Here is a 26,763-nt window from a genome sequence, read left to right as displayed (position 1 = left end):
CCCCCCACCGGAGACCTCTGTGGTTGCCCGGAGAGCAGATCTCCCAGGCATGGCTGTCCTCAGTCTAACTGGGAAGCGGGAGTGGGTTTTATTCAGACTGTTTAAAACTCAGGGGATTTTAAATATTTAACTCAGAATGGCTGAGCAACAGGTGGGAAAAAAACACTCATTAAAAAAGTTCAGCCACCCATTGCAGAGAAATAATTGTACCTAGTTCTTATCAGTAGATCTCAAATTAGGTCAGTATCGTTATCCCCATTTTATAATTGGGGAAACCGAGGCACAGAAGGGCTACGACCTGCCCAAGGTCACCCAGCAGGTCAGAGGCAGTAATAAATCCCAGATCCGCTGACTCCCAGCCCAGAGCCCCCATCTCTGTATTAGCCAAGGAACGTGGTGGAGTTCACACATACCCCGTTATGTGGCCTGCTTCTTCTCTGCTGCCGCTACGCTCATTGCAATGATCTCTGCCCAGATCAGGAGTTCATTGCCTCTGGGATCACTAGCAGATCTCACTCTGCCACCCCCCAGCTTTGGCCCTCCCCTGGACAACAGCCGATCAGGAGAAATGAAACCAGAACATAGGGCCTGTCTTACCATAATCCACCCCAGCCTCGCACGCGGCTTCGATGCGGACGGAGATGTCAGCGGGGGCCTGTTTAAATTTCTTGATCAGGCTGCATTTCTCTGGGGACGCAAGCAGATGATCCTAGTGAAGTGGCAGGTTGACAGCCCCTTTCACACCAGGCTTTCGACGTCCTTTATGGACATGAATGAATTCAGCTTCACAGCCCCCCTGGGTGATGGGTGGGTGTCACCCTCATTGCCCAGACAAGGAAGCTGTGGCATAAACAGGCCAATGAGTTTGCCCTAGGTCACAGGATGAATCAATGGCAGAGGTGGGAATAGAACCAGGAGTCCTGACGCCCAGCCCTCCACTGCTCTGACCACTAGTCCCCGCTCGCTTCCCAGAGCGAGGAATAGAACCCCGGAGTTCTGACGCCCAGCCCTCCACTGCTCTGACCACTAGTCCCCGCTCGCTTCCCAGAGCGAGGAATAGAACCCCGGAGTCCTGACGCCCCCTCCACGTGGAAAGGTCCCAGAGGCAGCCAGAGATCAGGGCCTGGCCAAGGAGGAGAGGTCGCTTTGCATGTTATCTGTGCCAAGGTAGGAGCTGGAAGCATCCACAGATTCTCCCCACCAGAGAATCACAGAGGGAGCGTTCTAGGAGCACAATCTGGACCCAGATCCCCCAAGCTCGCTCCATGCTGAGGGCTGCTGATCCCTGAGCTGCCACGGGCCGGCACCTGGCAGGGCTAGCGCATTGGCGCTGTATCCCCGGTGCTCGCACTGGCCCAAGCCCACCAGGTCAGTTGCAGTTCCAGCCTGTAACATAGACGCCAGCGAAGGGACAGAGCAGAGAAATTTTCCCCTCCCTTCGGTCTCCCTTTACCTTCCATGCAACGGCAGGCGTCTCCCTCACACAGCACCTTCAGCAAGCCGCTGTCTTGGGTTGGGTGGTAAAATTTTGTGCAGCGGTTTTCTGAGAGAGAGAAAAGGGTTGTTACTAGGTGTATAATGGTAACGCCTAGAATCAGCGTCCCCATTGTGCACAGACACACAGTGAGAGACAGACCCCTGTGATCAGGGCCCCCTGATGCCGGATGCTGCACAAACAGCGAGAGACAGTCCCTGCCACAAAGAGCTATGAGTTAAGGACGGGTTATTCTGTCTGGAAAATCTGGCTTCAATTCCCTGGGGAATCTCTGTGTACTTTAGGATTTTATCTAGCTGCCTGTCACCATAGTATCTAGGCATCTTCCATGTAAAATCACCAGCGAAGTCCTTTGTGAACTTAATGGAGTCTCTGGCTCTTCTCCCTTTTTGGAGCTAAAACGCAGCTGGGGAAGGAGTTTGGGGTTTGATTTTATTGTTGAACTTTTATTTCTGTGGCCCATCCTGTACTGCCCCCTCCTGGCTTAGGGTGGTACTGCAAGCACAGTCTGCTTCAGTTTCCCTTTAGAACGCCACACACTGCAAAAAAGTATATGTCCAAATTCCCCTGCCAGGGTTCTTCTTTACTAAATACAAATAACATTGAATTAAAGGCTTTCCCCTTATGGTCGGGGGGGGGGGGGGGGGTTGCACAGCCACCTGCCTCTATGGGGCCTGCATTTCTCCCAGAGCACCTCACCCTTAGGAGAGCTTCTCTCTCAGCACTATCACCTAATGATGGGCTTTTATCATGCCCAGGTGCTCGTTAGTCAATTAACTACCCAGGTGGGCTCATTCCCCTTAAATTAGCTCCTCTCAGGTCTGGATGCTCTGGTTTAAAGAGGCCAGCAAACTAGTGATCATTTCTTTTTTTGGGGGGGGGGGGGGCTAGAAGGGGGTGGAGGTGTTAGTCTTATGGTGGAAAGGCTTTTTCCAGAAAGGAAACTGAGGCATAGAGCAATGAAGTGACTTGTCCAAGGTCACCCAGGGAGTCAGTGGCAAAGGAACCCAGGAGTCCTGACTCCCAGCCCCCACTGCTCTAACCAGAGCTGGGAACAGAACCCAGGTTTCCCCGAGTCCCGGCCGCAAGACTCTGAAGGCAGCTCAAGAGAAGAGCTATCCGTGTAGCTGAGCACCGCGTGAGCTTTACAGCTGTTTTTGGGACAGAGCTATTCTCCCTATGTTATGAAGGGGGAAACTGAGTCACAGAGCGACAAGGTCAAAAGCAGAGCTGGGGAATCAAACCCAGATCTCCTGCCTCACAGGCTAGTGCCCTAGGCACCTCACTGTCTTGCCTTCCTGAAGAGCTAGTGGGGTGATAAGGATCAACCCTGTTCTGATTCGGTAACGCGCTACACCAGGGCTCTGTCTGACTGTTCGCGGGGGCTAGCGTGCTGAGACGAGCGAGTGATGAATGCTCTAACCCAGGGAGTAGTACTCGTACACCGTCACGGCTGCCGGCTGGATCAGACCCACTTCGAAGTGCTGGTGAGCTTTAAACTTCAGACAATCTGTCTCTTTGCTGGACACCTAGGGAGGAAGAGAAAGGCCCTTAGGCGCTGGAATGGCCCAGTCATTGCAGGCAGGAGAGAACACCAATAAGGGGGCAAAGGGCCCGATTCCCAGTTACTCCACTCTGCACTTGGCACAGGGGGCATAACGGGGTGGCAGGGGCTTTAAACGCCACCCCCCTTTGTGCTCCCCATCTCATGTGACTGTGCAGGGCCCCAGTATAGATTAGAGCCGCTTCAGGGCCGCTCTGACTAGCGAATAGCCGCAGCACAGCGTGTTCATTCATAGAATCATAGACTATCAGGGTTGGAAGGGACCTCAGGAGGTCATCTTCTGGCCAGGTGCCTGATCTGCCCCCTACACTGGGAACTGGGAGCACGGTGGATGCTGGATCCTTACGCAGTTTGAGGAGACCCCCCCCTCCCCAAATTAGAAGAAATTAGAGGGAACATTGCCCCCCACCCCCAATCAGGGGCTTCTGGGAGCCACCCAAATATCGGTCACACTTTGTAATGGGAGCCTTGGTCTGAAGGGTTAATGCATGATGAATGGAGGCTGTCCCCATGTCAGCCGGGAGCAGGATGTGCTGCAGACGGCTATCAGCAGAAGGTGTTCTAGGCTGTGTCTACACAGCAATTGGGAGGCGTCATCCCCAGCTTGGGTAGATGCACCTGTGAGCTAGTGCCTGAAAACAGAAGCATCATACCTCACGAGTGACAGCAGCTCAGGCTGGTTGCCCAACTAAAGTCTGGTCTGAGATCCGAGGGTGGCTAGGGTCTGAGATCCGAGGGTGGCTAGCCGCTGCAGTCACACTGCTATCTTTAGCGCACTAGCTCGCGCGGAGCTAGCATGCATCGGTCTACCCGAGCTGGGAATCACACCTTCAGCTGCCGTGTAGACGTACCCAGAGATGGGTTCAGAAACCTACTGATCTGCTGGGCTCCATAACAATTGATTGGCCATTTATCAGTCGCTCTCAAGCATTTATTAATCCATTATCAGTCGGACCTTAATATGAAGTGTGACTGAAAGAAAGAGAGAGAGACAGAGAGAGAGAGAAAGGTGGGGAAAGAAAGAAGCGGGCGATGGCCAAGCCGTACCTTGTCTAGATAGAGGATGAGGGAGCCTCTCTCAGACAGGTCCGTGTCCAGTTCAAACTTGGAGATGTATTTGTCCACACGGTTCGTGAGCTGGGCATGGAAACCAAACGGATCAGCCGGTAGAATCCGCAAGCTGGATGGTGCCCACTTCAGCCCCCCACCTCTGCCAAAGCTTTGGGGGTGCCCAGCTCTGCCCCTCCTGGCTTCGTACCCCCTTCCCCACCCCCTACTATCTGCGTCTTGCTCTCCACTCTGATCCCATGAACAAGGCTTGGCCGACTGACATCCCCAGGATCTGATTCCTCTCGTGACACCCTGGTCAGGGCATCGACAGTGTGAGTCCTCCTGCGCTTCTCACCCTCTCTGGAAGTGGTTCAACCCTGCCTGGGAGGGACCCCGCCTTAGGAACGAGAGGGGAGCACCATCTCCTTGGCCCGTCCAACACCGGGGCTGCCAACGAGGGGGCTGGTTCGTGCCAGTGACACAGTGACATTCCTGTCCCGCTAGGAACCGGGCTGAGAACCCACCAAACAGCCACCAGCCGAGAACAACTACTGTTGCCCCAAGCTGGGTCGGAGTCTGTGACCGAGGGTGACCAAGAGGTGAAAGGCACCAAGCCCCTGTTTCCTGACCCAGCCAGCATCAGGAGGTTGTGATGCCCTTCCCAGATGGCTAAGTTTGTGTGTGTGTGATCCTGGCATGGAAGAGTTTAACCCCCCTGCCTGAACCACCACCACCGCCACCACTCTTAGGTTGGTCCCAGGGGAGCAGTCGACTCCCTGCACGTTGAGGGGGTGGGACTCACCTTATCCAAGTCGTCCATGTCTGGAGAGAAGCCTGTGGGCATGGAGACGTCCAGGATGGTCATGGTGGAGTCCACCCCTCCCAGGAACCTGGAGGACGCAGAGAGGATTTGGCTAGGAAAACACCCGCCAGGCAACGAAGCGGATCCCTCTATGGAGGGCACTGGCACTGACCAGTGGACGCTGGCTGGACGAAGCCACCGGGGAGGCTGCTAGCCCAGCAGGCTGTCTCCACGGCCCTTCCTGGCTGCCGCGGGAGAGGGGAGGCGTGGGTCCCGAGTAGCACAAATTTGGGTGTCGATGGCTGCTAGACAGACCTCTGTGGGGAGCGGAAAGCAGATCCTGGAGGGGCTGTGGAGGGTGTCGTATCCCTTTAGGGGGCAATCTAGAGCTTGTACCCAAAACAGCCGGGGTACAGTCAAGGAGATCGGCCGGCCTGGCGGTGGGCTCCATAGCCAGGAAAAGAAAGCTGAATGGGGCGGGGGGAGAGGGTGGGCCTGGAAATCACGCTGGCTGCTGCAGGCCCCAGGGCCCAGATCCTCCAAGGTATTTAGGTGCCTAACTCCCATTGGTTATCATTGCTACAGGGACACTAACCACTAGAGCAGGGGTCTCAAACGTCATTGCGTCGCGACCCCCTTCGGACAAGAAAAGTGACTACACGACCCCAGGAGGGGGGACTGAAGCCTGAGTCTGCCCAAGCCCCACACCCAGCATGGGGGGCCAAAGCCTGAGCCCCACCGCTTCAGCCCCAGGTCCCAGCAAGTCTAATGCCAGCCCTGGCGACCCCATTAAAGCGGGGCCGCGACCTACCGCTTGAGAACCGCTGCACTAAACGGAGACGTGGACGCACGCCTCAAGCCAGGATCTGACACGCTCTCCGCCATTCTAGGGTGGGGGGAGACGGCAGGGGGGCCCGGTGCAGCTCCCACCTGGTCTGACTCACCGCATGCAGATCTGGATGAACACAGAGTCCAGGGCTCCTTCTGGCTTCTTGGCTGCAAAGACCCATCAGCACAGCAGGGGGGGTCACATTCCTGTCTCATCAATGTGTCGTCCCCCAACCCCCCCCCGAGCATTTAAAAATGGTTCCGGAAAGGAAATGCACCAGGATCGTCCCAAATTTATTCCGAGGGGAGGACTCCCAGCTCCTCAGGGATTCCCCCACCCCACTTACAGACACAGTCACACAAGATGGGTACCAAACTATCCCAGCCTGTTCTACACTGGTCCTTATCCTGCTCCCATCACCGCAGTGTCTGGGCGCCTTCCAGTCGCTCATTTAAGCGATTGGATTCTCATCTGTCCTGTGTGGTTCCTTGTCTCTCTTTCAGTGCCTCTTTGTCCTTGTATCTCCTCTGGGAAGTGCTTGGGGCCAGACAGTTAAAGGTACGTTGGTGTCTAACTCTCATTGATTTCAATAGGAGCTAGGAGCCTAAATACCTTTAAAGATCTGTCCCTTTGAGAGCCACTGATGAAAAGCACTAGATAAGAGACAGGACTTCTCCTCTCTCTCCAAAGTATTTCTCCGGGCCCCATTGCCCTAGTATCTGAGCACCTCACAGTCTGTCCTCGTTGTGGGGGAGGGAAGTCCCATTTCCCCCCATTTCCCGATAGGGAAACTGAGGCACAGAGAGACTAAATGACTGGCCCAAGGTGTGACAGGAATCTGTGGCAGAGCAGAATTGAACCGCGGGTTCTTGACTGTTCACCTTCCTCTGTATGCAGCTCTATCCCATCCCTTCAGTTCCTCCCTTCTTGTAAACAACCCTAATCTTTTCGATCTCTGATAGCGGTTTCCAGGGAAGTGTCAGTTGTGACTAGTTTGTTTGCCAAGTGTGGCTGCTTCCTTCACGGGAAGAAAAAGGATCTAGTGGTTACTGGCATGCCAATCAGGAGCCCTAGGGTCCAGTAGTCCCAGCTGTGGGAGAGGGGTGAGGTCTAATGGTTAGAGCAGGGGGGCTAGAAATCAAAACTCCTAGGTTCTAGCCTTGCCTCTGGGAGGGGAATGGGGTTTAACGATCTAGGTGGGGAATGGGAACCAGGGTTCTATACCCCACCGTGCTGCTGAGTGACCCGTGCCTTAGTTTCCCCATCTCTGAAGTGGCTAATGCGTCCCTCACCGCACTGGGGCGTAGTTAGGTTCTGAGATCAAAGCCTGTAGAGGAAGCAACTTTTTTTTCAGTGGGGAAATTCATCCACACCCCAACCTGCTTCCCCAGCCCCTTGCGGCTCCTGGCTAATCATGAGCCAAGGGGACCATTTCTGGGAGAACCCCGTGCTCAAACCTTGTCTGTGCACCCCTGCTCCAAGCAAGCCCCAAGCAAGCAGCTGGAACCCGGTTCTGAAACAGCCTCAGGCTGTGGGATTGAACTGATGACCGATAATGCCACTGTTATACAATTGCAACAAGTCTTGTCAAAGCGTGTCATGGAAAAGTGATGATTTGCTAAGTAGGATTGTCCTGTTTATATGCATGTATCAGCTGTGTACCTAAAGTGATGACTATTGCCCAGGGACTTGTATCTTACACCTGTGCTGTATTCCCGGGTAACACCCATCAGATAAGATTTACATCAAGGCTAGACAGCTGTGGGGTGATGGCCCATTAAGGACACTTCACTCTAACAATGGGCCACAGACAATGGCTGCCCTGTGAATTATCAAACTTGCCAAGGAGGGGTGATATGCCCATGTGACCTGGACTCCATCTCAGGCCAGTAACTTTGCCCAAACAGAGACCGTACGTCTCCGGGCACATGGTAGAGGAGATAAAAGACCCCTGAGATGGCTTCATTTTGCCACTTTCCTGCCCTGATTCTCTGGCCTGTGGATTTACAATTAGAAGGAGCATTTTGAACTATGGACGGAGGACCTTCCAGTCTTTTGGAAGTTCCCAGAGAGACTTTACAAGCCAGCCGTCTATTCCATCATTGCTACAGGACTTTGCAATTATTTGTATGTACACCTCTACCTCGATATAACGCTGTCCTCGGGAGCCAACAAATCTTTGTGTCATAGGTGAAACCGCGTTATATTGAACTTGCTTTGATCCACCAGAGTGTGCGCCCCGCCCCCTGCGTTATATCCAAATTTGTGTTATATCCGGTCGCGTTATATCAGGGTAGAGGTGTATATAATCTATTAACCATTATTATCTCTTCTTTTCTTTTCTTATTAACCCTTTAGTTTTAGTTACTACAGGATTGGCATCAAGATGATTATTGGGTAAAATCCGAGTTGTAGATTGACCCGGCTAAGTGGCTGATTCTCTTGGGATGGGAAGGCCCCTACAATTGGATTAAATTGGTTTTCCGTAACCGCTCATCATAAAGTCTAGTGCCTGGGTGGTGAGCCAGAAGTTTTACTTGTCTTACTGGCTTGCTATAATCTCGTGACAGAATAACCACCGGTGGGGGGTGAGTCTGCTCTGTTCTTCACCAGTTTGTCCTGAATTTGGCGTTCTCAGCTGTGCCCCATTGAGGCCTGGTGACAGAGCTCTGTTCCTCAGCCAGCTCAGAAAAGGGGTAAGCTGCATGGAGGTTAACCCCTTTCTCACCGGGGGCTTGCGGCCTGGCACCCCTCAAACCAGCCCCCCTCCCCCGATCAGGAATCCCAGCTCTTTACCATCAGGTGCCCTTTGTACAGAGACGCTAAAGTCAAACTTCTTGCAGGCTGCCGCCCCCTCCGTCAGGGGCGTGTAATAAACCGTCATCACCTGGGAAAGAAAGGGGCAATGAGCGGAGGGATATTGACCAGGCTGCTCCGGCCCAGGGGGTCTATGGGGAGGGGTCTCAGGGAAAGCCAGGCTGTCGCAGGATTCCCAGGGCAGATAGAAATGACCAGACCTGAGAGAAGCTCGGGATGGGGGAGAGAGGGATGGCACGAGGGACGTGGCCTCCCCAAATCATGTCATTGCCCGGCAGCCCTGCTCAGATCCATCCAGCAGGGGGCAGTGCTGAGATGGGGGGTTGCTGCCCCCTCAGAACCAGGAGGACCCCTGCCAACTGGGGAAATGGGCTTTCTTCCAGGAGCCCCCTAGGCCGATGGGAGGGTTCTCAGCGGCCCCTACGTACCGACAGGGTCCCTTTGCCGTGTCCCTTGGCCGAGATGGTGAAGCCATCGGTCAGCTTGGTCTGTGGGAGAGGGTAGGTTAGCGTCCACGTTGTCCGAGACACAAGTGGTTTGTTCCCGGGCAAGGCTGGGTTTCCCCACTTTCTGTAGGGGGAAGGCACTGCCCCCTGCCCATGGCACCTCCTCACCCTAGGGCCATCCCCCTCCCCGCCTCTTCACACATGGCCGATTTCCCACCCTCCCCATGGCCTCTCTCCAGGGTGACCAGGCCATCCCCGCCCACGCAGGCGAGCCCCCTGCCATTCCACCGACCCCCCATGCCTGCGTCTGCTGCCATTCACCCTTGTGCCACCCTCACCCTGGCGGGGCACTCAGCCCTGTCCCCCCTCTCCACGGCCCTGGGACTTACTCGCTCCGTCCGGGCCACCATGGCATTGTCCCTGTTGATCCTCCAGAGCAGTGGCCTGCTCCGACCCGGCAGGTTAATGGAAACATCCAGGGCCATGTCCTTGGTTTCCGACACATCCATCTGGTACTGGGCCAGAGCCTGGAAGACCATGATCGTGGCCTGTCGCGAGGAAGGGGCGCGGGGGTTAATACACAGGGACTCAGAGGAACGCCCAGCAAACCCGGCAGCAAGACCCCTGCAGCCGGGGCGGATGGGGCGCAGGGAGGCTAGAAATTCAGTGGCAGCCCCAGGGAGGCCAGTGGAAACTGCAGCTTTGGGGAGATGGGCCCCGAGGAGGTGGATGGGGGTGTGGGCTCGACTCATCAGCTGGTGATTTGCGCTAAACGAGGCTCATCAATGAAAGAGAGAAAATCTTACGCCACGGCCACAAAGGGGAATTGTGCTACTCCGCGGAGCGGTGACTAAGAGCAGGGAGGGGAGTTTTCCTCTGTGTACGGCATTGGTGAGACTGAAACGCTGGGCCGGGGGCGCTGGAATGGGGGGGGGCCCATGGCCCCATAACTTTTTACCGGGCAAGCGACAACAGGGAGGGGGCAGAGAGGAGTGAATGGGGGGCGGGGTCTTGGGGGGAAGAGGCAGCACAGGGGTGGGGCCTTAGGGGAAGGGGCAGCACAGGGGCGGGGCATCGGGGGAAGGGGCGGCACGGGGGGGAGGCTGCGCCTAGTTCTGGTGTGTGCAACAAAGGACGTGGCAATATTGGAGTGGGTAGAAAAGAGCCACGAACATGATTCGAGGGGCTGGAGAAAATGCCTTTAGTGAGACACAGAAGGAGCTGAATCAGTTTCTCAAAGAGATCAAGAGGTGACTTGCTGACACCCTTCGTGGGGTGGGGGTGGGGGAACCCCGGGTTCTAAAGGGTGCTTTGATCTAGTGCAGGAACGCAGAACAAGAACAAACAATAAGGCCAGACAGGACCATTAGACCATCTAGTCTGACCTGCTGGATTTCACAGGCCAGGGAATGTCACCCAGTTATCCCGGCATTGAGCCCTATCACTCTGCTAGGCTACAGAAGTCCTTCCTGGAAGATACTTTAGTCATTCTCTGCACTCTGCGACGTGCTCCGTAGACTGCCTGCTTTAGTCATTCTCGCCACTGAGCACAGCGGGCTGTCATCAGTAGGGACCAGAGTGAACACATACTTCTGATGAGCCACAGCAAAAAAGGAGCAAATAATACTCCACCACCAGCATTAGCTCCGGAGGGTTCGAACACTGCAGTGGGCTAGCCAGGGGCTAACAGCTTTCTCCCACAGCCAAGTCAGACTGTCTGCAGACTCAGGCAGGTAGCGCTGCCTGGGTGACCCTTGGCTGGCAGCTTCCATAAAAGGCTAGAAGCGGAGATTCCGTGGCACGATTCTGTGACCATGGGGCAGAGTCTGGGGCTTCATGGGATCCGCTGGGCCCTGCTTGCGCATTGTGGGGTGAGACCTGACCCAAGAGGCAGGTGTTTCAGACACAGACCAGCTCAATCTCACCAGACCGACCAACGTGTTCACTGAGCCGCTGGCAAGATTTTAACAAGAGGCTCCCACAGCAGCTGCCCCCTCAGTCTGTGATTAACCCAGGGCAGCCGGGCTGCGCTTCCCCCTTGGAACAAAGAACCCTCTGTCTGCCATGCAGAACAAAGGGCTGAGAGCAAACGGCCTTGGCAAGCGGCTGTGGGAGGGGCTTTCCTAGGAACTGGGAGGGGCACAGCTAGCGCTGGAGGCTGGCAAGGAATGGGGGTGTGAGTCGAAGGCTTTGGAAAGGGGATAATCCTGGGGCGGGGGCATAACCCCTCCTTGGGGAGGAGGCAAGGCTCTGGAGGGGGCAATGTTGGGGGGCATATTCCCTTCGGGGGGGTAAAGGCTCTGGAAGGGGGTAACATATCTCCTCATGGGGACTGGGGGTGGGGAGGAATACCAAAGGAGATGTATTCTCTCCTAGAGGCAGTGGTGGCAACGGGTCTGAGGGTGGTAATCCGTGGGGGGGCAGGAGGAGGGGGTGTATCCTACTTCTGGGAGCTGGAAGGGGGGGGGAAGGCCCAACCCCCAGCAGCAGAGCAATGACCCACACCTCACGTCAATCTGGCCATGGGGTTTCAGCAAGGAGCTCCCCAGAGGGGAGGGGAATGCTTTACAAAGGGGGGAAATCACTGTGCTTTTCAGAGGGGGAAACTGAGGCACGGAGCAGGAAAGGGGCGTGTCCGAGGTTGTGGAGTAACACAATGGAAAAGCTGGGAAGGATCCCAGGCCCCCTGCTCTAACACTGTAGCCCATTCCCCTCCCAGAGCTGGGAAGGGAACCCAGGAATCCTGCCTCCAAGTCCTATGCCCTATCCGCGGGGCCAGGCCACCCCAGTACATAAGCCTCCCTAGGATGTGGCATAGTCTCCCCTGGGACAAATACAAGCCCCATGCCAGGAGATGTCCCCAGAGATGGGATGATGCCCTGGACCTAGGCAATATGCTCCTCACCTGCCATTTCTCACGTCACACGTGGGCCGCCTCCGGCCTGGGTCGGGGCTCTGCAGTCGTGATATTTACCTGGGTCGAGCCGTAGCCTCCTCCGTAGTACCGCTGCTCCGTCAGCCACCGGACAATGGGCCCCGTCAGCTCCAACCTCTGCTGCTTCAGCAAGGCCAGCAGGGCATAAGAGGTGGATTCGATGGAGTAGAGCCGGGACTGGGGGTCGGCCCAGTGTGTTCCCCCTGCGGAGCAGCGAGGGACCCGCCCCGTCACCTCCACAGCCGGCAGCTAGCGCGGAATAGCCCGGTGTGGCTGGGAGCAGGGAGGGGTATCGGGTGGGCCCGTTGTCCTGATTTTGGGGGCAGGGAGGCAGGATACCAGGTTGGATGGGCCCATTGGTGTGATCTGATGGTGTATCGGGGAGAGACACAAGGCAAGGTGGGGCTATTGGTCTGATCTGAGGTGCACAGGCGCTGACAGCCCTGGAGCACCCCTGGAAAAAAAAGTGGGTGCTTAGCACCCACGAGCCACAGCTGTTCGGCGGCACCCCCGATCAGCTGATCGGAAGCGTTCCCGAACAGCTGATCGGGGGTGCTGCCAAACAGCTGTTTGGTGGCTGGGAGGGGGCAGAGAGCAGCATGCAGCGGGCGGGCGGGCGCCTTGGGGAGGGGGCGGAAAGAGGCAGAGTGAGGGTGGGGCCTCGGGGGAAGGGGAGGGTGGGGGCAGGGCCTGGGGCAGAGCGGGGGGTGAAGCACCCGGGGGAAAAGAAAAACTCAGCACCTATGCTGAGGTAGCAGGAGATACCAGGCCCATGGCTCTGACCCAATGCAGCGCTGGGGGAGATCTCAGCCCAGCTGGGCCCGTGGGTCTGATCCGCACAGCGAAGGCGAGGGGGGATACGAGGCTAGGCAGCCCAATGGCTTGCTCTGGCTCAGCGTCTCTCCTGCTGCCCGGCTGAGATGCAGACGTGGGTTCTGGAGCCAGAGACTCGCTCACCCGTGGAAAGCGCCATGAGCCTCTCTCCTGCTCCGGCGTGGCCCAGCAGCGCCAGCGCATAGGACGTGATGGCCACGGAGTAGGGTTTCTTCAGGTCTTTCAGGCGCCTTGCCAAGTAATCTCCAGCCTTCGTGATGCTTCTATCCAAGCTCTGGAAGACACCGAGACCCCGGAGCCCACATTAGAGCCCAGAGGGGAGACAGTGTCAACTGGGGAAACTGAGGCACGGGGAGGGGAAGTCATATTTTCCAAGGTTAAATGGTGAATCTGCAGCAGAACTAGAATAGAACCCAGGGGTCCTGACTCCCAACCCCCCTGCTCCAACTACTAGACCCCACGAATCTTGACTCCCAGCCCCTTGTCCTGACTACTAGACCCCCACTCTCCTCCCAGATCATCCTGGGATAGAACCCAGGAGTCCTGTTGCCCCGTCTCTTCTCACCCCAGAGTTGGGAATAGACCCCAGGAGTCCTGACACCCAGTCCCCTGGTCGCTAGCCCCCAGTCCTACATTCTTGTCACTAGATGAAAAAATGCCACGTGCTAGACTCGGTGGCCTCGCGGGCTGCATGACTCACCTCCACATACCGCTGACAGGCGTCTCTGGCCTCCACCATAGCGATGACAACGAAGGCCGTCAGAGAAGCATCCGGCTCTGAACCTTGGTACCCTCCCTAGGGAGAGGAGGGAGAGGAAAGGCTGGGTTTCCGGAAGGCTCCGCATCCTATGCCCTGTGGGCCCCGTTCTCAGGCGCTGCCCGAACTCGGAACCCAGCTCCCGAGCTCCCAAGCTGCTGGAGCAAAGTGACACCAGCCCCAGATCCAGCCCCCCAGGGCGAGCAGCTCACCACCATCTCCCCGTGGATCACGGGGGCATCCTCCTGGAACGCCCCGTCAGGCTTCTGCTTGTGCAGAATCAGCCACTTCACAGCCCCGCACAGCACCTCGGGGTCGATAGCGATCAGTTCGTAGGCCAGGGCAAAGACCTTCACCACGTAGGCCGTCAGCCTGCCAGGGAGGAAAGGCAGGGGTGAGCGGGGGAGGAGCAGCCAGCCGCCCCGACCCCGTATTAATGTGGGTCTCTCTTTAAACGAAGGGTACATTTGTAACGGGTTAATATGCCCCGGAGACGAGTCGCAGCCATATCGATTGCTATCAGCCGGGTATAAGAGCTGGAGACTCGAACAATCTCTTAACCAGTTCTTGCAACAGCTCTTAACCATTTGTTAATCTAAAGAGTGACCATAAGCTGTCTTATGGTTGAACCTAGAGGCCCCCAACTGAGATCACATCCTACCCCTACCTCACTGTCATGCTGGGGACTGCCCGGGATCCCAACCAAGACTGGGCCCCCCAGCCACGTTGTAATGGGCACACTGCACAGACCCCGACCGAGATGGGGGGCTTCGTTGTTTCAGGTGGTGCCCAGACACCGACTGAGATCAGGGCCCCGTTGTGCCGGGCGCTGCGCAGACCCACAGCCAGCGGCAGTCCCTGCTCCAAAGGGCTCACAATCAAACCAGACAAAAGGAACGGCCTTTAACCCCATTTTACTGATGGGGAACCTGAGGGCCAGAGCGACAAAGGGACTTGCCCACGGTCCCACACGGAGATGTCAGCGGAAGAGGCAGAATTGAACCCAGGTGTTCTGGGTCCCACTCCAGTCCCCCCCGTGACAAGGCCAGCAACAGGAGACTTTAGCAGAGAGTCTCTGGAGTCAGATGTGTGTTAGGACAACAACTCAGCCACAGTTCCCCCCAGGTGTCTGCCCCCCGCGCTTTACCAGGTGCTCGCTGGTCTGTTTGTGAAGGCTGCGTAGGAGTTATCTGCTTTCCGGTAAGCCAGCTGCTGGGTGTACCCTGAAATCGAGAGATCAGAGATGGGGCCTGAGCTGCAGAAGTTAAGATCTGGATTCCCAGTTTGAGGTGCTCAGCCCAGCTGTAACACGCTCTGCTCCTGCAGCTGGGCATGGAACCCAGGCGTCCTGAGGCCCACCCCCGCACTGCTCTAGCCCACTAGTCCCCATTTCGACTCCCAGTCCCCACTGATACCACTAGACCCCTCTGTAGCTCTTTCATCTCATGATCTCCCGGGGCTCCTTGCTAGCCAAGGAAAGTACAGATTGCCACAGCATCTCCACCCCCCAGGGACGAGGACCTAGCCCCACGTACCCACATTCCCATCCCCTTTGGGTTAGACGCTGCATCTCAGTCTCCCTGACACTGAGCGATACTGCCACAAGGCGACGGCTGCTGGTGCAACGCATGTCGTAAGCAGCACAGGCCAGGATGAGTGTGTTACCTCGGTGCTTCCCAGACACTGCCAAGACTCCCCTCGTGAAGGGGTGATCCCAGCTGGTTCCCAGCCTCCTGGTGGAGGGGGCAGATTGTGGGCATGGCCAGAGCATGCTGCACTACGGTTAGTCCCCGATTCCCATACCAGAGTAAATCAGAGCAGCCCCAAGGCTGCTGTTGCTCACTCCAGGGGCCAGGAAAGGCCCTGCACAATCCTAGAACAGGGAGAGCACCAAGGGGGTTTAAAGCCCTGCCCCACGCACGGGAACTGGGAATCAGGCCCCTGCGTCTAATCCACCAGGTTCCTCAAGGGACTGGGACCCGGCTCCCTTACAGACCCCAGGCTCCCAGCCAGCTCCGCTCTACTCAGACAATTCGGCCAGGGCGGCTCAGTGTCCGGGGGCAGGGCAGGGCAGCAAGAGCCCCGGCGCTATTGCTTGGTGCCCGGCCCAACTCCTCCCCCCCCCCGACCCAGAGAGAGATTCACCCCGAGTGATGAACTTGACGGCCTCCGCCCTGCGATCCACCCCGAGCCTCTCCCATTGCCGGCTGCTGTCCAGGTAGTGGGTGGCGATGACAGCGGGGGTCATGCCGATCATGTTCTGTTCCCCGCAGCCCGCCGGGACCTGGATCAGGTGTTTCAAGTTGGCGCCGTCGATGGAGTTCTCCACCGTGTCACCCACAATGTCCCCTGGGCAGGCCGGTGGGAGAGGGTGAGAGCTGGGCAGAGCTTGTTATACCGGGCCCTCCCCACCCCCTGCTACCCAGTCCTCACCCGCCCAGGCCAACCTCTTCCCTCCTTTGTCCTGGTGGGCATCAAGCCCCACACCCACCCCTCAAAGCCAGCCCCCTTCTCAGCTGCTTCCCCCCCAATGCCCTCAGTCCCGCCCCCTCCTCCCATTACCCCCCAACACCAAGTCCAGGCCCCTCCCCACCTTGTTGGGCGCTGCACCCTCCAACCAGGGGTGCCAGAACAGGGGGCACCATGGCCACATCACTTTTTACTGTCCGTAAGGGCGAGCGATGGGGAGGGGAAAGAGAGGAGCGAGCGGGCGGCGGGGTCTTGGGGGGGAAGAGGGGGCGGGGCCTCGGAGGAAGGGGCAGTGTGAGAGGTGGGGGCATAGTTTGGATGCCAGTGGCCCCCTAACTTTTAGGAGCATCTTAGGGTTGCCAACTTTCTAATCTCTCAAAACCGAACACCCTAGCCCCGCCCCTTCCCCTAGGCCCCGCCCCCACTCACTACATTCCCCCTCCCTCGGTGGCTCGCTCTCCCCCACCCTCACTCACTTTCACTGGGCTGGGGCAGGGAGTTGGGGTGCAGGATGGGGTGAGGGCTCCAGCTAGGGGTGTGGGCTCTGGGGATGAGGGGTTTGGGGTGCAGGAGGGGACTCCAGGCTGGGGGGTGGGGCCAAGGGATTCAGAATTTAGGAGGGGGCTGTGGGTTGAGGCAGGGGGTTGGGGTGCGGGACGGGGTACGGGCTCTGGGCTGGGGATGTGGTCTCTGGTATGAGGCTGGGATGAGGGGTATGGGATTCAGGAGGGGGCTCCAGGTTTGGGGGGCTTAGGGCTGGGGCAGGGGGTTGAGACTTGGGGTTGGGGCGTGGGCTTACCTCGGGTGACCCCCAGTCAGCGGTGCAGTGGGGCTAAAGCAGGCTCCCTGTCTGTCCTGGCCCCACGCTGCGCGTTCCCCGGAAGCAGCCAGCCGGTCTGGTATCTAGACGGGGGGGCCAGGAGGCTCCGCGCGCTGCTCTCACCCGCAGGCACCGACCCCCAGCTCCCATTGGCCGTGGTTCCCAGCCAATGGGAGTGTGGAGCCGTTGCTCAGGGTGGGCGCAGCGTGCAGAGCCCCATGGCCCCCCCGCCTAGGAGCCGGACCTGCTGGCTGTTTCCAGGGCACAGTGTGGTACCAGGACAGGTAGGGACTAGCCTGCCTTAGCCCCGCAACACGGCCAACCGGACTTTTAATGGCCCGGTCGGCAGTGCTGACCGGAGCCGCCAGGGACCCTTTTCAACCAGGTGTTCTAGTCGAAAACCGGATACCTGGTCACCCTAGAGCGTCTGCCGCTCCTGCCGCCTATCGCTCCTGGACTAATGAGACTGCCCGCCCTTGTAAAGCGCCTGGAGAGCTACTGATGAAAGCTAGGGAGTGTTCTCTCCCTAGCCACACAGTGGGGGGATTCGAGGGCTGATCAGAAACAGCTTAAGTGCCCACAGCCGGGCGAAAAAGCCCTTGATCCTGGTGCTAACGGGTTAAAACGAGGTGGATGGGGACCTCTTGCTGCCATCTTCCCTACCCCACTACCAGCTCTCTCTTGCACCCATCTCTGCCTACCCCCCTCCACCCCAGTCCTTACCCTTCACGCTGACGAAGGTCACTGGCTCCGTGTTGGGGACCACATTACTCATGTCCACGGGCCCGATTGTCTCCAGCTGCTCCCCAGAGGCTGCAAGAAACACACAGATCACAGAAGGAAGCACCCCCGGAACGTATCAGTGTTGGCGTGGTGAGCAATTGAGACCAGAGCGTCTAGAGCGGCTCTTCCACCCAGAGCCCTGCAGTGTCCAAAGAAGGCTCCCAATTTAGGGCACTTTAGGAACAGAGGTTTATCTTCCCGTGTGCAATTTTGGGGCCTCCCGCATTGCCATGAAACATACAAGCTGCTTGGGGTGGGGGCCGGGGGGCGTTTGATTATGGGGGGAATCTTCAGAAACATCCCACCTCCTTAAACTGCTCTCATTTCATTTGTATTTTGCCCCGAACACCCCTCACGCTAGCTGGGCTGGATCCCCAGAGGCACACTTGAGCTAAAGGATTAGCTCCATTAGCTGGCTGCAGTGGTAGGCTGTTATCAGTTGCCGCTCAGCCTCTAAAGGCAGCCATTTCCCACTCAGCACAGCACGGTGCCTTGTGACTCTGGGGGGGAGGTGGAACCAGCCCCATAAAGCCACCAGCTCCTCCCAACACGTTTGATAAGCGACCAACTCTCCGGGGAGGGGGGCGGCGGATTTCGAAGCAGAGCCTCGGGCCCACAGGGGGCGACGCCCCAACAGGTCCTACCTGAGCCGCGGGCAGTCGGATCCAACAGGACGCTCTTGATGTTCTTAAAGATTTTCATGCCCTCAGGCTGCAGGAGAGAAAAGCCAGACAGGAGCCAAATGGCTCATTGAGGAGCGGGGGCACACTGGGCGAGGTCTCTGCCTAACCCACCCCCTGATCCTCCGTATACCAAGCCCCAGCGCTGGGAACATTTGAGCACCAGCCACTAACGACCAACGGCAGAGAACTGACCCTGCAGGCTGGTGGGCATCTCCCAGCCACCCTCCCACACTGGCATCAGCTAGTAGGACCCCCAAGTCGATCCCCTACTGAGCTCCAGCACCCCAGGGGCACAATACCCCCCTCCTCCCCCTAGCACCAGGGACGATTCCAAGGGACAAGCGCCCCCAGCTGAGCCAGACGCTTTGTTCATTACAGCGCAACTGCCCTTTGCACCATCCCCTACTGAGTTACCCCCACTTCTTCCCTGGAGGTCTCAGCTAACTTCTGAACAAGCCTACCCATGCTTAGCTTAAAATCAGCAGCACGAGCCAGTCAGCTGATGCCGCGACCTGTAGCCAGCCGTCTCTGACACTTACCACCACCCTGAGCTTCTTCTTCACGCCGTCTGCGATGGGGAGCCCATGGACGGCCGCTCTCACCTCCATCTCCACCTCCCCCACCTCCAGGGGGATGATCACGTAGGAGACGGCTCGAGAGGCTCCGGCTTGGATCACCAGCTCCTGCTGGAACCGGCTGTCGCGCCTGCTGGAGCTGCAGATCTTCTCGTTGTACATCAGCTCTACCCGGACCTGCGAACCACAAGCCAAGCAGCCTCGGTAACAGCCACACAGGGGGAAACCATCCTGTGGGTTCGGCTGGCACCGCTCCAGGAACCACCTAAGCCCTCAAAGTAAGGCTAAGTGCCGCCCTAGGCCTTGTGAGACCCAGAATCCAAAACCCCGGATCCAAATACCTGCACATTCTAGGGAAGTTCTGATCCAGATCCAAACTGCGTGTCTGGCCCCGGTCTCCATTATGGGTCAGAACCAGAAGCCTGGATCCAAATACTCCGCAAGCTATGGGAAAGTTCTGATCCAGATCCAAACTGCGTGTCTGGCTCCGGTCTCCACTGTGGATCAGAACCAGGACACTCCAGAAGTGGGGGTAGGTAGAGGAGAGTTCTGATCCACACTGCAAACTTGGTGGCTGGGGTCTCACCTCTAAGTGTCTTACCCTCCAGGCCCCCACTGTGTTCTTCACCCCAGTCTACCCCTCCACCCTCTGAAGCACCTGGCATTGGCCACTGCTGGAAGACGGGACACTGGGCTAGATGGACCTGTGGTCTGACCCCTGTGACCGTTCTTATGTTCACCTCAGTATGTCACTGGTAACCTCAGTCCAGGCAGTGATATTCTCCGCAACAAATCTCGTTTTCATCCATAGCCGATTAACCATTCACCCTCCTCATGTAAAAACCTTGGCTCACTTCACAAGTGTATGTTAATTAACCCCCCCCCATCCCGGAAGTGAGTAAATATAATTAGCCCCCTTTTATAGACAGAGAAACTGAGTCACAGACAGATGAAGCAAGCTGTTCACGATGAGAACCCAGCTGCCCTAATTCCCAGCACCAACCACTAGATCACGCTCCAGCCCACCTTTAGCAACAGAACCCAGAAGTCTTGGGCTCCTCTTTGCTAATGGTTACACTGCTCTCACTTCTTCAAGATAAGAATAGATCCCAGGAATCCTGACTCCCACCCTCCCCTGCTCTAACCACTAGACACCACTCTCCTCCCAGAGCTGGGACCAGAACCCAGGAGTCCTAACTCCCAGCGCCCTGCTCTAACCACTGGACACCACTCCCCTCCCAGAGCTGGGACCGGAACCCAGGAGTCCTAACTCCCAGTGCCCTGCTCTAACCACTGGACACCACTCTCCTCCCAGAGCTGGGACCAGAACCCAGGAATCCTAACGCCCAGCGCCCTGCTCTAACCATTGGACACCACTCCCCTCCCAAAGCTGGGACCAGAACCCAGGAGTAATAATTCCCACCCTCCCCTGCTCTAACCACTAGACACCACTCCCGTTACCAACAGGCATCTTCCACCCATCCGCCAGGGCAGGGCTGAGCAATACTCGCCTGGAGAGCCCGGGGGGCGTAGTTGTACAGCACAGCCCGGATGGCCACCTGCTCGTTCCGCACCACGGAGTAGGGCAGCCGGAGATCAATGAAGAACTGCTTCATCACCGTTATTTCATAAGGGTCGGCCACGCAGATCCCTGCAATGGGAAGGGAGTCCAGTCAAAGCCCACCCCTCCTCGGCAGCGGGCACCTTCCACAGCCTCCTCTGCAGGTATCACCCGCAGCGAGGGTCCGGGAGCTCTGCGTATATGAGGATCACACCACCGAAGTGCAGCCACCTCTGGGGTGGAATCGGGCTGTCCTCCCCCGCTGGGGGCGTGCTCACTCTGGGTGTGTATGATGTTGCCATCTAGTGGGCCAAAGAGGAGATGCTACTGGTTCGAGCCCTGCAACCCGACCCAAACCCAGCTACAGGTATCAGGTCCACGTTGGGTTAGGTGGGAAAACATCCAGACCCTCCCAGGGTGGGCTCGGGTCGGCTCCCCCTCTCCTGTCCGTGGCGACACGAGCCACCACCCCCTCCCTGTGCTGCGGAGTGAGCGCCCTGAGGAGTCACAGGGCCGCTGACACACACACAGTGCAGCAGGGCGTGGCGGCCGGCAGGAGCAGCGTTCCGGGCTGCTGTCGCTCAGAGCTGCTGCCACACCAACCCCCTGGGCAGGAGGCAACGGTGCTGAGTCGGGCTTGGGTTGGAAAACCGCTCGACCCGCTCGGGCTTGGCTCCAGTTCAGGTCTGGGTTGGGCCTACAATTTAGGCCTGACCTGCCCGCAGCATCTTCTACCAAGCAAGGGAATTTCTGTTTGCTCCAGGGGCAGCATTCTGTCTTTGCAGTAGCAGGTTCTAGCCCCGGCTCCCCAGGCGTCTGGCCTCATAGCAAAGGGAATCAGGGTGTTATAAATCACAAGATGCTCCACAGGATTAACTGTGTTTCAGAGAGAGGGAAACTGAGGCACAGAACGAGGGAGTGATGACGTGCAGGAGTCGGACGGCATGTCAATGTCCGAGCTGGGAATAAAAGCCAGGAGTCCTGAGGCCCAGTCTGCTGTAACCACTAGCCCACACTCCCCTCCCAGAGCTGGGGATCGGGCCCAGCTGTCTTGGATCCCAACCTGCTCTAGCCACTAGCCACTACTTCCTCCCAAAGGCAGGAGACCTGACTCCCAGTCCCGTGCTTTAACCACATGCCCGTCCTTCCCCGCTTGGCCACGTCACCAGTCCAAGGTGAACACACGGCTCCCACTCTTACCCCTTGTGCCGGAGAGGCTCACGGCCAGCACCTCCCAGGTGGTGATGGAGTCCTCCAGGTACACCGGCACCGTTCTGGAAGCCAGCCTGGAAGAGATGGGAGCGGAATTGATCAGGTTGGGGGACCCTTCTGGCTGCTGAGAGAAGAACCCCCCTGTGGAACAGACCTGGGTCCGAGTGCGAGTGGAGGCAGGGCATGGGGAGGGGCCAGACTGGGAGAGGAAAGGGGCGGGGCCAGACTGGGAGAGGAAAGGGGCGGGGCCAGAGAACACCAGTGCTCTGGGTATCTGGTGCCCCTGCAAAGCCCCGGAGGGGGCCACGTGGAATACGGGAAGCCCAGCCTGCGCCAGGATGAATCTGCCCCTCAGTGTTTCTCCTTCGCCCTCGAGTGGGGTGACCTGTACCCGTCCAGATCGGCCTCCTGCGGCAGCAGCTCCATTTGCCAGAGCCAGCTCTCAGCAAACTGGCTCCTGGAGACGATGTCCTCGTCCGCCAGGTACTCCCCGTCCTCTGCGACTTCATCCATAGGCTCCCGGCTCCTCCCGGGGGCCATCCGATGAACGGATGCTGCTGAGGGGGAGCGAAACAGGGGGTCAGCCCTGCCCTGAGCCAGGGCGAGCCCAGTGATGGGTGGGAATGCCTGTGTTTCCCTGGGAGCTACAGGGCCCGCATGCCTGGTGGGTTACAACCAGGCTAATATAATAGGCCCGACCGGGGGTTTGAACCCTGGACCAACGGAGCTAAAAATGTGAGCTTTGACCCCTGGTGCTAATATTCTGTTACAGCAAGTCCCTTAGGCTGCTGTTTGAGACCGTTAGCTGGTGGATACGGCAGCTTCAACCTTCTTGCAAGGACCTGCCCCTGGAGCCCAGCTCTCCTAGTGCAGGTGATACTAATCACTGGTGCAACCCATTTCCCCTAGTGCAGACGGAGTCTTACCTAACAGGAACTTTCTGTGGACCTTGGGGAGCCTCTCGAAGATGTGCTTGCAGCAGTCGAGAAAGGCTTGGACGCACTCGCCGCCCTCCAGGACGTACTTGGCTCGTCGGTCGCAGGAGTAGCCCATGGGGTTCTCTTGCATGCCGTCCTGACAGCACTTCCGCAAGCGCTGGCTTGGATACTGCCTCGCTGCAGGAAAGCAGGGCCCCCTCAGCGCCCGGCACGGGCATGAGAGAGGGAGAGGGCACGTGCGAGAGCAGCAGCGTGAAGGGGGCACGCGCAGAGGGCGTGCGAGAGGGCGTGCAAGCAGAGGGCATGCGAGAGGGCGTGCAAGCAGAGGGCGTGCGAGAGGGCGTGCAAGAGTGCGTGCCTGCACGAGGCCGTGCAAGAGTGCGTGCAAGCACGAGGCCGTGCAGAGGGGCACCTACCTTTGGCAGCTTTTCTCTCCGAGATCAGGGGCGAGCGCCGAAGCCGAGTGGGCTGGGAGCAGCGGGACTCTGGCAAGAGAGAGTAACACACGTCAGTGTCGTGGGGGTGTGGCAGCATCTCCGTGGGGAGATGGCATTAGTCAGACTAAACACTAGGGCTCAGGGGAGAAACGCTGTGGCCCTTTCCTGGTCTTGGTTTCACAGTTGTCCCTGAAAAGGATCCCACCTCTGGTAGCACAGTGCTGGAGCACTGGGGTCAGTACTGATTAAGAGGGAAGAGCGCCTCCTACTGATTCTCCACCCTGCTCCCTGCAACACAGCACCCCCAAGCACCACACTGTGGTACTGGGGTCAGCGCTGACTAGCATGGGAAAGCGCCCCCTGCTTAGCCCCTGTCCTGCTCCATGCAAACCAGCACCCCCTAGACCAGGGGTTCTCAACCTTTTTCTTTCTGAGCCCCTCCCCCTGCCCCCCCAGCGTGCTAGAAAAACTCCACGGCCCACCTGTGTCACAATAATTGATTATCTGCATATAAAAGCCAGGGCCGGCGTTAGGGGGTAGCAAGCAGGGAAGTTGCCCAGGGCCCCACGCCACAGGGGCCCCCACAAAGCTACATTGCTCAGGCTTCGGCGTCAGCCCCAGGTGGCGGGATTTAGGGCCCCGGGCTTCAGTCCCATGCAGTGAGGCTTTGGCTTTCTGTCCTGGACCCCAGCAAATCTAACACTGGCCCTACTTGGCAGCCCCCCTGAAACCTGCTCGTGGCCCCCCCCAGGGGGCCCCTGGTTGAGAACCGCTGCCCTAGAAGACCAGGATGGGTTGTACTGCAGGGGAGGGGGGCTTGATAAAGGGAGGGACTTCCAGGGCTGTGTTCGCCCTGTTCCCATGTGGTATGAGCAGCGGGCTCGATCCTGTGCTGCCCTGCACTGGAGAGCCCTGTGGCACCACCGGGTCACCTGCCCGCTGGGGCGTCTCAATGCCAACGTTGGTCTGAAGCAGCAGCCCAGCGTCCGCAAACACCCCCACGTGGTCCTTGCCGCTGCCGGGAGTGCAGCCAATGTCGCTCTTCTCCACTGCGTCCCAGATCTGGAGAGACAAGAGGGGACACGATGCCATTCCCTGCTCTGCCCCAGACACCCTGGGTGACCTTGGGTAAGTCACTTAGCCTCTCTGGGCCTCAGTTTCCCCATCCGTACCATGGGGATAACAGCACAGGATTGTGAGATGCTTGGGTCCTACAGTAATGGTGGCCCTGTAAGTACCTAGGGTGGATTCATAGAGGTTCAGATCAGAAGGGACGTTCGATCAGCTAGTCAGACCTTGAGCCCAAGAAGCAGACTGGCAGCAGTAGGATTCAACCTCTCCCAAAGAAACCAGCACTTTAATGCAGCACCTGGGCCCACTGGGGCCATGCTATCACACGAGCACGCTTGTAGGTCGAGAACACATGGTGGAGCAGCTCCAAGTCCAGACAGCAGGGGGCAGCAATGCTCACGCGCACGCACAAAGCCAGCTCACGACCTTCTTTTAGGCCTCTCCCCCATCTGTTCAATTTGACCCTCCCGTGGATGAAACTGGGAAGGCGTCCTCCCTCAAACCCATCGTGGGTGTAGTGGGGAATCCAGCCTCACAGGTCACGCCTGCCCTAATCTCCTCCTGCCGTCGACACCCTCTCCCCGACGGGCATCAGTGTCAGAGCTGGGAGTGGAACCCAGGAGTCCTGCCTCCCAGCCCTGTCCCCAGCCTTGCCCCATTCTAACTACTAGGCACCACTCCTCACCCAGAGCCAGGAACAGAACCCAGGAGTCCTGACTCCCAGCTCCTCTGCTCTAACCACTAGACCCCACTTCCCTCTATCACCAGAGGTATAGAGACCTCAGCTTCTCATATAACCCAACCCCACTGCAGGTAGGACTCTGTCCTCCTCCGGGGGTGGCTGTAACATACATAGAGGCTACTGCAAGATTACCTTTTTTTCACTCAGGCAGCAGGGTGGCTCCTGCTTCAAGACACAGAGGACCCCGGTTCGGTCCCCACACCTGACCACCCCCTGCCGTTACGCTCACCTTGGCTTGGGAGAACTTATATTTCCTGTTTAACACATAAACAGCTTTATCCACAGCCACCAGCCCGACCCTGGCTCCGGGATCTCCCTTCACTCGGAGATTCATCTGCCCACCTGGCACCTGGACATCATTGTCTTGCTCCGTCGCGCCTGTTACCTTCAGCTTTCATGGAGATGAGAGGAAAGAATGGATCAGCCACGTGGGGGTGACTGCTGAATGAGGAGACCCCCCCCATGACCATGGGGCTCCCAGGGGTATGGAATCCCCATGCTGCCCCTTGGGATTTGAACCCCTCTCCTTGGGCTGTAGAAACACCGGCGTCGCCCACTGGAGCTAAAGAAGCGCTCCCCTAGCAGCTAGAAGTAGAGGAGACTTGAGCCAATCCCTTTCTCAGGCAGCGCCGAACAGGAATTTTTCAATGAAACAGTTTTTCATCAAAAACCAACCCTGATCTCTCAAAGGCAAACCATCTCTTGGGCCAGGGGCGGGTCCTTTCTGCGGGGAAAGATTCTCAGCTGGCGTGGAAGTTCTGCTCAAAATGAGACAGTGAGAGAGACCCCAAAACAGCGACTAAAGTTCAAATCACTGCTCTGTCCAAGTTGGAGGAGGGGCTTGAAGTGGGTCTCCAATATACCAGGCGGGTGCCCTAACCATTGGGCTAGACAGTCAGCATCTTTTGCTCTCCTCCAGTGAAGATTTAGTTATCTCAGAGCTGAGACCAGCCCATTGGGATATGGAAACCCCAGGTTCCCATGCCCCCCACAGCCCAGGCGAGCGCCCTGGATGCCAGCATGGGGTGGTCTCGCTCTGATCTTTTTTGTGAAAGACTTTGCAAGGTCTCTGTTTTGTGCCTGAGCAGAACGGGAACCTTTTTGACAGTTCTGCTCCTATCATCAGGGAGAGCTTTGCCTGAGGGCCTGATTCTCCTTTTGCGTCCATAGGGTGTAAATCAGGAGTAACTCCACTGAAGTGAATGGACCCAATTCTTCTCCCACTGGTGTAAATCAGTAATAACCCAATGGGCCAGATCCTCAGCTAGTGTAAATGGATGTCACTCTGAAGTGCGCTTAGATGATTTATGTCAGCTGAAGATCCCACCTAATGGCCTCACTTGTCCTCCCACTGGGGTAAATCAGGAGTCACTCCGCTGAAGTCAGTGGAGTTATACCCTGGTGTAAGCATGAGGCGAGACTGTCCCTATCTATCTTAGGTTTAATCAGCGAGTAAGGACTGAGTCAGATCTACCCTGGGAGTAATTTTCCCACTGGGAACCTGCTCTCCTCTCAGCCAGAATCCATCAGGTTATTTAAATATATTGACGTAAGTGCCAGGGAGAAGATCAACCCACCGTTCCCATACAGGAGTCCTGGACGTCCAACCAGACCGAGTCTGCCACGATCTCCTTCTGCCCTACGTGGTAGTAAGCCACGATGCGGAATGAAGGGATGAGGTCTGGAGTGATGGGCAGGAACATGGTCACCAGGGTTTGTCCCGCCTGCCTGGCCTGTCTTCCAGCCCGGATGATCTTCCCTTTGTTCAGGATCTGATGGGGAAGCAGAAGGCATTCGCTGTCACTGGATGAGTCCCAGTGATAACAGCACAAAATCACATAGAGCCAGGAAGGAAACCCAGGAGTCCTAGACCCCATTCTCCTGCCACTGCTGGCGATAGAACCCAGGCGTCCTGACTCCCAGCCCCTTGCTCTATTAGATTC

General features: G+C 57.6%; 1 protein-coding gene across 1 annotated transcript in view; it reads right to left on the bottom strand.

Moving 5' to 3' along the window:
- The window catches only part of LOC101932216 (A.superbus venom factor 1-like), a 43,235-nt gene that overhangs the window by 4,323 nt on the left and 12,149 nt on the right, over positions 1-26,763 (bottom strand). The window contains exons 13-38 of the mRNA XM_065576282.1: positions 26,398-26,592; positions 25,050-25,211; positions 23,940-24,069; positions 22,987-23,055; positions 22,559-22,747; positions 22,024-22,189; positions 21,621-21,706; positions 20,371-20,510; positions 18,824-19,036; positions 18,246-18,312; positions 17,542-17,631; positions 15,675-15,878; positions 14,677-14,752; positions 13,742-13,901; positions 13,473-13,568; positions 12,896-13,046; positions 11,978-12,141; positions 9,393-9,551; positions 8,986-9,045; positions 8,537-8,627; positions 5,856-5,907; positions 4,912-4,999; positions 4,107-4,196; positions 2,919-3,024; positions 1,454-1,543; positions 598-687 (exon numbers count right to left, since the gene is read on the bottom strand). Of these exons, the coding sequence (XP_065432354.1) occupies positions 598-687; positions 1,454-1,543; positions 2,919-3,024; positions 4,107-4,196; positions 4,912-4,999; positions 5,856-5,907; positions 8,537-8,627; positions 8,986-9,045; positions 9,393-9,551; positions 11,978-12,141; positions 12,896-13,046; positions 13,473-13,568; positions 13,742-13,901; positions 14,677-14,752; positions 15,675-15,878; positions 17,542-17,631; positions 18,246-18,312; positions 18,824-19,036; positions 20,371-20,510; positions 21,621-21,706; positions 22,024-22,189; positions 22,559-22,747; positions 22,987-23,055; positions 23,940-24,069; positions 25,050-25,211; positions 26,398-26,592 (3,184 nt within the window). The remainder of the gene's footprint in view (positions 1-597; positions 688-1,453; positions 1,544-2,918; positions 3,025-4,106; positions 4,197-4,911; positions 5,000-5,855; positions 5,908-8,536; positions 8,628-8,985; positions 9,046-9,392; positions 9,552-11,977; positions 12,142-12,895; positions 13,047-13,472; positions 13,569-13,741; positions 13,902-14,676; positions 14,753-15,674; positions 15,879-17,541; positions 17,632-18,245; positions 18,313-18,823; positions 19,037-20,370; positions 20,511-21,620; positions 21,707-22,023; positions 22,190-22,558; positions 22,748-22,986; positions 23,056-23,939; positions 24,070-25,049; positions 25,212-26,397; positions 26,593-26,763) is intronic.

This window comes from Chrysemys picta, chromosome 22 (assembly GCF_011386835.1).
Source record: "Chrysemys picta bellii isolate R12L10 chromosome 22, ASM1138683v2, whole genome shotgun sequence".
NCBI classification, from domain to species: Eukaryota; Metazoa; Chordata; order Testudines; family Emydidae; genus Chrysemys; species Chrysemys picta.
Note: the sequence above shows the minus strand (reverse complement) of the source record. Positions and strands in the feature narration are given on the sequence as shown.